The following is a 12,198-nucleotide window of genomic DNA, read 5'->3' on the forward strand; positions in this document are numbered from 1 at the left end:
TCTACTTCAAATTTCCCCTTCTTGTTTTTACAAACAGAACTTTAATAATAAGGCTTTAAATGGTAGACCGAAGGCGTTTTTGCTTTGACTGAAACTCATTTCCCTTCATCACAGTGAGTTATATTGGTTGCTGCTTGCTCATCCCATCTCAGCTCCTCCCTGGCTCCACCCCACTTGTCCAAAATCGGACCACCTGGCTCCAGTAACCGACAAAGATGGCAGCGGAGGCAAGTGTTAGACCGAGGAATTCTCTGAGGAAACTTAGCCGTTCATTGGGAGGCCAGAAAAGTCTAAACCAGGAGGGAGAGATTAAGACAGAACAAGTGAAAAGGTGACAGCTGATAGATGGGCGACGGAGGAATAAACGGGAGGGGGTTTCCATTTCTTCAAATACACTCATCTCCCAAAGAGGTGCATGGAGTCACTTTACCCTCACACTATTTTTAGCAGGAGAGAACACAGAGAGATGTCAGGATCCATGTCACTCTTTATCCAATCATTCACACACCCATTCCTGTAATGTTGATTTGATTTCTAGATTCTGAAGCATGAGAAGTTTGCAGGTTTGTCAGTGTTTCTTACGACCTTGAGAAGTCAGCATGACTTATTAATATCAAGTTTGAATGAAATAAACTCTGACTCTGATTTGTTCTTGAGTTGATCTATTCATAAAGTCTTAAACTCTGGCACTATGCCGTTCAAACATTGATTAATGATTGTTAAAGTCAATGATACGCTCAGCTCTCCCTCTAGTTTTACCTTCTCTCGTTTTAGCCTCCTCCACCCCTCCTTCTCTCCTCTTAACTCCTGTCATCCCTCCCTCCTTCCCTCCGTCTCTCTCCCAGTAGGGTGGAGTCTATCAGTTCATCTGACCGGTGTCAGGGTCAACCTCCAGTTGTAGAGGGGGGATCTGGTACTCTGGGCCTCCTCCCCTGTGCTCCTCCTTTTTCCTTGGATCCCTCAATGACTCAACTCTTCTCTTTATCGACGCGTTGATCTTCCGTTTGTATTCCAAGATTTTGCTGCTGATTGTAAAAGATCCAGCTGGACTCTTCCACCTCCCTTCTTCCCTTTAACTTTTGGATCACTTGGTTCTAACAGTCGATCAAGCAATCAACCAGGTAACTGATTGCCAAGTCAACCGAAGGGGAAAACAGGAACAAAAGAGAAAGTATGACGGACAAAGCTGGCATGACAGGTGGCGGGGACGACGCAGGAAGCATCATGGCTTTGCTGGAGCGCGTGGCGGGGCTCATGGACACCGTCCAGACCACGCAGCAGCGCATGGAGGAGCGTCAGCTGGAGCTGGAGAGCACAGTCAAGACCATCCAGGCCGATGTTGTCAAACTGACCAATGACCATGCCAACACCAGTTCAACAGTCGACCGGCTGCTGGAGAAGACGCGCAAGGTCAGCCGCCACATCAAGGACGTCAGGGTGCGTGTAGAAAACCAGAACGTCAGAGTGAAGAAGGTGGAGGCCACCCAAGGAGACCTCCTGGCCAAGAACAAGTTCAGGGTGGTCATTTATCAGGTGAGACTTTGGTCGTTCGGCTGTTCAGACAAATCCTTTCCAATGCTGGAGATCTTTGATCTGTTGTCGATGTAGCACTGGAACCTTTGAGGTTCTTCAAATTGCCACTTGGGTTCTCTGGGTGACACTATTTTTTTTCTCGTGGACAGCATCAGACTTACCCGTCGCGCCCTTAGGTTTTCTAGTCACAACTCAAAGAGGGTAAGCTTAGGTTTAACTTGTCAAAACAAGAGACTGCAGCTTTTTAGAAATCCAAAACCATTTAAACCTGTGAGGATCTTGAACCAAGACTATTGGAGAGTTTTCGGTGGCCTTTATTTGTAGTGCTATGCTTTAAATCTGGCTCAACATATACGTTTCTAATGTCTAAAATGATAGTTTTCAGTTCTTATAGGTAATTTCTATAGCAGTAAAACTAAACAGTGGGACTCGTGAGTCGTCAAAGGGCCATTGTGTGCCCAACAAATGATGAATGAAAAGTGTGTAGCTGGTTTATAGAGAATCAACCTGTATTCAGTTTAAAAAGAGCAGAAGAACTCTTACTAGTCAAGAAAACATTATCTTAAAGGGTCAGAGTGATGCTTCATATGGCCCTCAGAAGCAACAAAGCTTTTAAACCAAATCAGTTTAATCGGTCCAGAAGTAATGAGAACTATAGGAGACTTATTTTGCACAAATTTTGTATGCATCCATTTCTCCGCTCATCCAAACCAGTGATTTTTAAACCTGTAGTTTGGTTTGTGATTTGCTCTGGTTTACAGTAGCGTAATACAGAGCAAAGCCTGCAGAACTCTGACATCTTTAAACATGAATAGACTGCATTAGCTGACGAACACTTCACTTGGGGTTGAAATAGAAACAAGCAGACACACCAACACACGCACACACCACACTATAGGCTTCCTTTTACTTCTTTGGCCTTCACAGTTAGCAGCTGCCAGTGCGATGGTGACCCGGTTATTTTAGCCCTGGATAAACGTCAGAATGCTGAAAGGCTACACCATAGAGCTACAGCTCATAGAGAGGGTTTTACTTTGTGAATGATTATTTAGCTGTTTTATTAAGACAATGGTTTCATGGTGGAATATGAGTGCAGGGTTGGGTTTATGTTCTTTTGCCTTTCATTCTCTTTCATTTCTGCCTCTTGAGTTGATATGTTTCGTCTTGCTGTAGCCAAGCTATCTGATGTCAATTCTGCCAAAATATCAAGATATTGGCGCTCCATGCACGTCAATTCATGCTCCATCACCAAAACGATGAGCATGTAAGAGATTTCATGTCAGAGCTCTCTCTAAGTTTGTTATGATCACTAAAGTACTGCCGCTTGATCCAGATTTCACTACCAATATTTTGGGGACCCTGATGCAGCTGCATATGTAGCGAATGTACTAAATATTAGATCAAATTAAAAAGCCAGCATAATATTTAGCTTGTATACTACAAAAACTCAAATCTTAACAAGTGTGTTTGACTAATTTCTTGTCAAAAAGTTTTCATTACATTCAATATAAGCCAAATACATCTTACGAGTCCACCAGATAAACATCTTATTTCAAGATATAAAAGCACAAAATAAGGCCTGAATTGCTTGTAATGGATAAAAATAATTAGATATTCATCCCAGGTAAAATTCGCTTGCTGCATTGGCGACAATTTCCGTTATTACAAGCAATTCAGGCCTGATGTTTTTAGCTTTTAATATCTTGAAATAAAATGGTTTTCTGGGCTTGTCAGGTGAATGTGGCTTATATGAAGCGTAATTAGAAATTTTGGATGAGCAATTAGACAAAAAGACGAGCTAAGATTGGAGTTTTTGCAGTGTAGACCAGGAATGAACTCTGGAATAGCTGTGTGGGGTTTGGTTCATTACTGTAATCTGTGCTCTCTGCTGCACAGTGTCAGGTTGCTGCGTGTTCGGTGAGGTAACATGTTCAGAGAGAGCTGTGATTGGCTGGCTGCTGCAGCTAGATCTCAGACTCCAACGTGCAAATAAATGCTTTGTTAATGTCGTGTTGGATGGAAGTTAGAAATGGGAACATTTCCAATGTTTGCATGAGCAAATTTGTGTTAGATTTTTATAAATTCTGCATTGTAAAAATAAATATCTGCACTTAGCAACTGTGGAGTGATAAAATAAGACTTGCATAAGGGACAAGTGTTAATTGCAGGATTGCAGGTCTTGGGTCAGGTCGACACCCTTACCGTTCTTTTCTCTACATGATGTAAAGGAAGGTTGGATGCTATGATGTTATACTACTGTATACAGGTTTGAAAATTGGTATGAACGATTGGAATCTGATCATTTTGTTTTCATGTTGTTCTTTTCAGCAACTAAAAAGACAATGTATAGTACAAATCAAGCGGGACATTGAGTTAAAATGCTTCGTAAAACAACAAATTTGATAGCTTACCAAGTACCAACAGATAAGTCACAGCAGCTAAAGTTAGCATTTTACCAACTCCTTGCTTGAGTTGGCTGCCTTATTTTTTAGAGGGTTTGTTGATGAAAGCTGGCATCATATACGTCAACTGCCTTCAGGTCAGCCAATAGAAAAATTGATATGCAGTAGTCAGGTTTCAACCTGCAGAGGGTAAGCGCTTTGCATATTTCTAACACAATATGCAGAATTGTACATACAGAGGTTTACAGCTGCAAAAGAGTGGTCTGCAGGTTTAATTACTCTTTATATCACTTTTAGCTTGCTAACTCACTGGTAAGAATTTACACCTTTACTTTTTTATTGTGAATAACTAACATAAAGTATTGTTACTAAAATATTGGTTTAATGCTATTATTAGCTGTATAGCAGTTTGGTAAACCTATTTTATTGAATGAGATATTTTACCTTTAAAATTGGTATGATGACTCACTGGATTTTCATGCAGTCAACTGACTAGTTAAAGGTAATTTCTTCAAACATTATTTATCAGAGAGCCTTTTCTAATATATTTTTTTAAAGATTTATTTTTGACATGCGGGAAAGGAGCCACAAGTCAGATTCGAACCTGGGCCGCCCGCTTGGAGGACTATAGCCTCCATACATGGGGCGCGCACTAACCACTGCGCCACCCTTTTCTGATTTTACCTTCATTATTATTTTCTTTCAAAAGTATTCAATTTCTTTTAAGTTTTGTTTTCTTCCTTTTTGCCTCTTCTGTATTATTTTCTGGTTTCTTTTCAAACCTGATGATTTTAAGACATTAATGTTTAAGTTAGTTGTCTCTGTAAAGGAAAGTACTCAGAGGTTATCACTATTACTTTGAAATGCTGAACAACAAAGAGGCAGCAACATTAATGCAGATGACTTTGATTACCTTGAAAAACCCTGCAGAAGAACATCTTTTTTTAAAGATTATATTTTGGTCTTTTTGGCTTTTCATAGACTGGACAGATGTAGAGAGACAGATAGAGAGAGAGAGAGAGAGAGAGAGAGAGAGGGGGATGACATGCACTAAATAGCTTCATGATTGGGAGTTGAACCTGCTACCAATGTGACTAAGACTGCAGCCTCTGTTAAATGGGGTTTGATCTACCAACTGAGCTAAATTAGCTCCACATTTGAACATGATTTAAACTTACAACCTTGAGCGTAACATCTGAATAATGAATAATGACACTGAGCATCTCTTTGGTTCTACACGATGAAGCAGCACAAAGAAAACTGGGTTTTAGGAAAAGAAGATCAGGGTATGATTAGGGTTTGATTATTAGAGCAAAAATAATAAGTGGTCATGTCTTTATAGTAAATGTAACCAAAATGTTAAAAGGTCTGATTGAAGCTCTGTACCTACACAAACACTCACTTATTATACCTTATGATGATAATGTAGCACAAGAAAACTGAGACCAAATGAAGAGACAAGAATCAATATTTATGTTAAGTCCTCCTTGGTTTTTCTGTGGTGTTTAGAAAAGTCTGTAATATGAAAGCTAGTCATGGTAGTTCAAAATTAGGGCTGAGGAATGAAATACAGACTTTCATGTCAAGTCATGTTTACAAAAGCCCTACTAATTAAAACAAAGTTTGAGTTCAAAGAGCGGCTATGGCCTCTGTAGTGTAAGTGACTGTGCCAGCTGAGCGCTGACAGAACGGGTTATTCTGAGTCTGAACCTTCACCGTCTCCTAATATAGCTGTCTGCTTTCTCACCCTACCGCTCTCTCTGGACGACGGTTATAAATCACATTGTTAACCGCTAAACGGCTGCGCTCACTCTTAGATTTGTTCTGACAAATTTTTTGTGACACTGACGGAGGGAGTCCTCTTAGTCAGCTGGAGGCGGGGAGTGGCAGGGGTTCAGCTCGTTTCTATGATGTCACGGGGTCATTACCTTTCACCCGCCCTCTGACCACTCCACATCCCGTTTTGGAGAGAAGGAACGCCTTCAGTTTGTAGGTTTTACTAAGAAGACGATCAAAGTTGTCAGTAACTTGATTCATTTTCCACATTTAGATCCGGCAGATGGATGATAACCAACAATTCTGGTTCTGTTCAAGGTTTCTGCCTGTTAGAAGAAGCTTTTCATGACACTGTTGCAGCTAGTTGGGGTAGAATCTTTAAAAAATATATTTTTAAAAAGTAGGCTACAGTCTGGATGTGCTCTTTATGTAAAACGTCCTCAGATAACTCTTGATTGGATTTTACTCCAAATAAATAAAAACTAATTAAATGATTGATGGTTTTGCTACCTGTGACTAATGATAAACAACTCCTTTGATGCTCTATTTTTTTGTAATGCTTCATCTCTCTGGAACTGTACTTTGCTACTGAAAAAAAGCTATCTGAACAAGAGTCTGTAGCATGGACAAATAAGAAATGGATGTAGACATGTTGGCGATTTTTATTGGTTTGTGGACCAAAGTTTTCTTTTTAAAAACCTTTTTTGGACCAGGTTACATGTTTACCTCTAAAGCAGCACAGCACCAAACGTTTGCATCTCTGTAGTGAAATGAAAACAAAAGACTAAAGTTTGGGTTGCAGTAGTTGGAGAAAGGCTGTAGCTAGCCTAGCTTAGCATTAAAGACTGAAGTTCTAAGATGAACATATCAACACCTGATAAACGCTTCATTTCTCTCTTCAAGCAGGAGTTATTTGATGGAGTTACTTCTTGCTGATCGTTATAAGCTACTCTTTATACGCCAGATTTAGTTTAAATCTCTGCACAGGCCCATGGGTATCAAACCTTAAGACTCTTCTCTGCAGACTTCATGAAGTCGTTAAAAGTCACTGTACCTACTGTTGTTCAAGATAAATTAATTCCATCATCTTTTGTCGTGAGTGACAACGTATGGATTGCAAGCTTTTGGATGCTGTATATTGGAACTTTACTGACTTTAAGTCTGTTTGAAAACTCAGCTGCATGTTCTTTCTCCTGCTGTGAGGCTAAGCTATGACAGTTATGTATTCTGTCAAAGCTTTGGAAATGTCAGCCTCTATCAGGTGTCATATTAGGCATGGCCTATGATGCATGTAATGAAAGATCCTGATGATCCCATTAGCATTCCTATGCTACAGAATAGTTTGCTAGCAAGCATGAACGTTCCTAAACTTTCCTGAACATTATTCAGGATCGACCAAAGAATGTAAAATTCCTCAGGTGTCATCTAAAAAGTGTCAGTGCCTTTAAAAGGCTACATTTATAACTACATATCTGTCCTTCATTTCCAATGTACTTTAACAGATTTTAGTGGACCACAAACATCACATAAATATTGTGACTGGATGTCAGCCTTTTTTCTTGAGTACTTTAGGTTTCTACCAGTTTTGGGATAAATTTGTATTGGATTTTTGGAACTAAGTTCTCTGTTTAACACATTAAGGCCTCTTTGTACGGGTACAGTTCCAGCATCATGAGCGGGGCTCCCTGGTCCAGAATCAAAGTCAATCTTCCCAAAGTGACCTGCTGCAGAGATCTGGTTCAATTTGCAGCTTTAGCCTTACCATTTTGCTTCATGTTCAGTGTAATGTGATCTTTCAGCTTCAGACTGCTGCATGCCATGACGTGGCCCGGAGCTGAAAGTGATCCTGAGTCGCTCTGTACGCTGCCGCTCGCTGATATGTTTAGCTTCCTGCAGCTGAACTCTGAGCTGCAGAAACAGGTGCTGCAGTTTATTTATGGAGAAAGGATCAGGGCCTGCACGATATCAGATACAGTCTGCAGGACACACTTTAACTAGAGTCCGATTTAAACCCGACATTATGACTGTACAAAACCACCTTAACTAACACAGAGCCACGGCCAACACCAAGTCATTGTTTTGAGAAGAAGACAAAGACTTTGAGAGATTTAGAAGCAATACAAACTTAGATTGGAGAGTATCAAGACCAAGTTAACCCCAATGCTTTTGGGGATTATGACTAAGTCAAGACCAAGATCCCAAAGGGATTTTGACCAAATCAAGAACAAGACCAGGACATGGCAAAACCAAGTTAAGAGAGAGACCTGACCAGAAATAAACAGCAGCTGGAATCACTGTAACCATCTTCGAATAGTCCTTTCAGTTTTACTGTACAACGGATCTAATAAAACTTCTTAACACTGACATAGCAGCCATCTTTAAAGTCCCAAACTTTTACAAAAGGCAGATGGAATTATAGTATATTTAAATACAAGCAAGTTTTTGGTTGCGTTTGAAGCAGGTGATTTGCACCCAATCAAGGTAGTGATATCAGAAATGAATGCTCAGGCAGTTCAGACCCTGCAGCGGGGGGTCCTGTCAGGCCAAGATTCAGACAGGACCATTTAAAACTTGTGATCAAAGATTTGGGAGAGACCAAGACTGATCTTTAGCAAAACAACACAACCTGACGTCAACACTAAAACACAGATTTTTGAGTAAAAGTAAAAAAAATGCATTTTATTATTTCTTCAAAGACAATGTAACGATGTATTCTCAGGTTGACACGTTCTGTGCTCTCCTCCCTCAGGGCGACCAGGAGGTGAAATCCGTCGCACCGGGCAATGAACCGGCGGAATCCAGCGGTGCCGGTGGCGCCGGTGCCAGAGCCGAGGTGGAACCAGACAAGTTTGAGCTCCCACCAGAGTCGGATGAGGAGTACATGGTGGTGGAGGAGGCAGACTCTTCTTCTGCCGGCCGCGTGAAGAAGACGGGGCTGTCCCGCATCGAGAGTTTCAAAGCCACCTTCTCCAAGGAGAACATGAGCAAGACCCGTGAGAACCTGGGCACCAAGGTCAACAGGTTTGGCGAGCGCATCGTGACTGCCGAGAGGCGCGAGAAGATCCGCCAATCCGGCGAGAGGTTGAAGGATACCATCTCCAAGAGCGTCCCGGCAAGACTGAAGAAGGAGAGGACTGTGGCGGAGGGCCAGGAGGGAGCCGAGGGAGCCACTGAGGGAGCCTTGCCTGTTGTTCCTCCAAAGGGGCGTAAAGGCAGCCCGGATGCTGCCAAGGCTGCTGAGGATGAGGGGAAGGGGGAGGAGTCTGAGGTGCCGATGTACGACATGAAGCAGCTATCGTAAATCACAAGACAGTGAGTGGGAGATTCTGCGCCGTTTTATTTGGACCACTGAGGCCGCACAGAGAGATGGGAAGTGAAATGTTTAGGGTTGCTGCTACGGAGCAGAGCTACAAGAGTGAAAGTGTTGAAGAAGAACATTTGTTTGTTGAAGGAAGTGAGCAGAGGACAGGCCGGTCACAAGTCCAAACTGACTGAACATCAAGACAACAGGAAAAACACTGAGGATATTTCATTATGCAGTTATGTGTGTTCTGGACATTTGTGATCAAATCAGCAACTTAACATGATCTTTTATGGTTTTGTGATCAACAAATACTGACTTTAAAAATCAATGGACAAAGAACTTTTCATATCATCACACGGAGGCCGCTCACTTGTGTTTGCATGCTGAAGACGTAGAAATGTTGGATTATAAAGCTCTGACAGGGTTATGTTACATTTGGTTCTGTAAAATGTTTGGAGAAAAAGTGATTGCTGTAAGTGTTCTGCATTCGGTACGGGTGATTAGTTTGACGTCAAAATGTTTGTGCCATTGGGGATCGACTCGACTGATCTGAGAGAATATAAACTAATTTATCTTTGAGGTCAACATTCAGGAGGAGACTTTGTGTTCAATCGGAGGTCTTTCACCGGTCCAACAGTTGGGATTTACACACCTGACACAAAAAGAGCGATCCTGGTTCGATATCAAACATTATTTGGGACTATGTTGATTCAGGTCCTGGGTTCGATGACGGTAACTTAGCACATGGAGGACCCGTGAACACCTCTACACTGCAAAAACTCAAATCTGATCAAGTCTATTATTTTTTTCTAAAAAAAATCTCATTACACAAAATGTACATAACAAGTCCAGATAAACATTGTATTTCAAGATATAAGCCAAAAGAAATCAGGGCCATGTTGATTGTTGTAAGGAAAAATGTCTGCCAATGGGGCAAGAAAATGTTACTTGTTAAGTGTCTTAAAATAATCACATTAAATAATTAAGCTAGTTTGTCTCATTTCAAGACACTCAATTACAAGCAGTTCAGGCCTTATTTTTCCTCTTATATATTGAAATAAAATTTAGCTTGGAATGACTTTCTGATTACATTTTTATAGAAATCCAACAACCACTTGTTTTTTGCAGTGTAGACTGTAAACTTGAAATTTTAACTACTTTGATTGTTCTGACAGCTTTGACACGTTCTAAACTGAACGAAACATAAAACGCTTTGTTAGAAATTGTAACAAAAATCAGTGATAAGTTAGTAAAATCTTTGTCATAACCACAGGAATATTTGAGAAATAAAACCTTACAACAATGAAATACCTATATGACAGGATCATGGTTTTAAAGTATTGATTAATATATTATTTAAAAGTGTATACAGTCGAAGTTTGTAAGAGAGAATTGTTTGTCAATGCTGCCTTGTAGTTATAGTATTATGAGCATTTGGCTAACGACAGATTCATTTAGTATTAACCGTAGACTGTAAAAAGAAAAGTATTAACTTGTAAGAAAGAGTCTGGTGTTTTCAAACTAGGTCCATTTTTAAAATATTTCTAGATCCATCTGACTCATGAGTACAAACTGTTTCTCCAGTGGATTCTTCAGCCTGCATCAGTGAAACAGTGAACCATGGCTGTAATGTAATCCTTTGGGGCAAATTGGCAAATTAACGTTCCTCCACTTAAAGTTGTTTTTCTCACTGACAGGCTCAGATTGTTTTTTTTGTGTCTGTTAGGATACATCACCAGTAGCAGTTTTTCAGAAAGGGTACTGGGGCGCCAGAATTATTACATCGTGCATGCCAGTCTGTCAGCAGTCATTCGAAATATGTTCCAAATCATACTGGTTCATTTCTATGAGAATACAGATACTTCCTGGTTACACTGGCCAAATGGAAGTGATTGAAAGTCTTTCAAATTTTGTCAGTCAGATGACCTGAAACAATCTATTTTACTTAATGAAATTGATTGCTTCTACAGTCAAATGCAAAATGTTTCTTAAGGTAAATACAAATTCTGTTAGCCTGTTAATAGCAATTGTCTTTATGAGTTAGCATCAGGCTAATGAACTTAGGTGTACATCCTGGTCCATATGTAAGATATTGCGCCCGCCCCCTCATTTTTTTTTTTTTGTAAACCAGAAACAGATACATCAGTTCCTCTAAACACACCAGACTCCATTGACAAAACCAGTCCTTTTACCTCACAGGATGCAGGATTCACTGGTTTACCGCTGCCTCGATCACTCAGTTATTCGTGTTGTTTGACTTTGGTTGTTTTTTAATGTTATAAGGTAATATATGAGTTCCAAACAGTAACACAGCAATTCAAAAATGGTGCATTAAAGATCAGAGTCCCTGATTTATTGGAAAGGAAATATACTTATTGTGCCAACAGAGTTTATTGTTTAATTGTTACATTTATTTATTATTTTCTCTGTCTGCTTCTCCTGGGTCATTTATTTTTAAGTAGTTGTTTATTTTCACGGCAGAGCTGAAACAATAAAGCATTAAACTGTTTCTCATGTAGCTTTTGAACATGTGACCTCTGACGGTTCACTCTGTAAACCAACCTCGTAGCTTGGACGTCGTGATGATCCACATTTTCACAGTGTTGTTGGGAGTTTTTAGTGTTTGTTAGTGAGTGACTGCATGGCTGTAGTTTGTCAGAGATGTAACATTACGCAGATTTGTGTTTGATTGTCATGTTGAGAAATAAAAGTTAACTTTTCTGTAACTAGAGAGAAGTACGTTTGTTTAAAGAAAGACACACAACTTCTAAAAGCTTAAAAGAAAGGCTCCAATTCAAGTTACAGTTTTTCTCATAGTTGTTTGGATATAGATATGTTGTGATTTAGTGAGTTTATCCTCATTTAAAAAGAGAATACACTAAAAAAAAATCACATTAAGTTTGAGCTCTTTAAATACCATCTGCTGCGGACTTTGATGAACACAATGGAAATCATCACACAGGAAGACAGTATTAACCTTTTTCACTAGAGACCCCCGAAACAGACTCAGTCTTATAAACAGGTGAGACCTCCTTTTCTGGATTTACAGTAATATAGACTATTTCATGAATAAGGTGATAATATTTTAAGTCCTAACATTGAGACTTAATTCTCATATTATTGCAACTTTGTTCTCATAATATAATTTTTTTTTCCTCATGATATTGTGACATAATTCTTGAA

At 39.9% G+C, this 12,198-nt stretch overlaps 1 protein-coding gene across 1 annotated transcript; it reads left to right on the forward strand.

Moving 5' to 3' along the window:
* Positions 1 to 848: 848 nt before the first annotated feature.
* cavin4b (caveolae associated protein 4b) lies at positions 849 to 9,778 on the forward strand. The gene is made up of 2 exons (XM_061064406.1): positions 849 to 1,533; positions 8,461 to 9,778. Exons 1-2 carry the CDS (start codon positions 1,174 to 1,176, stop codon positions 9,010 to 9,012), a joined length of 912 nt encoding a protein of 303 aa, XP_060920389.1. The 5' UTR covers positions 849 to 1,173; the 3' UTR covers positions 9,013 to 9,778.
* The last annotated feature ends 2,420 nt before the right edge of the window (positions 9,779 to 12,198 follow it).

Source organism: Labrus mixtus, chromosome 19 (assembly GCF_963584025.1).
Source record: "Labrus mixtus chromosome 19, fLabMix1.1, whole genome shotgun sequence".
Taxonomy (NCBI): Eukaryota; Metazoa; Chordata; class Actinopteri; order Labriformes; family Labridae; genus Labrus; species Labrus mixtus.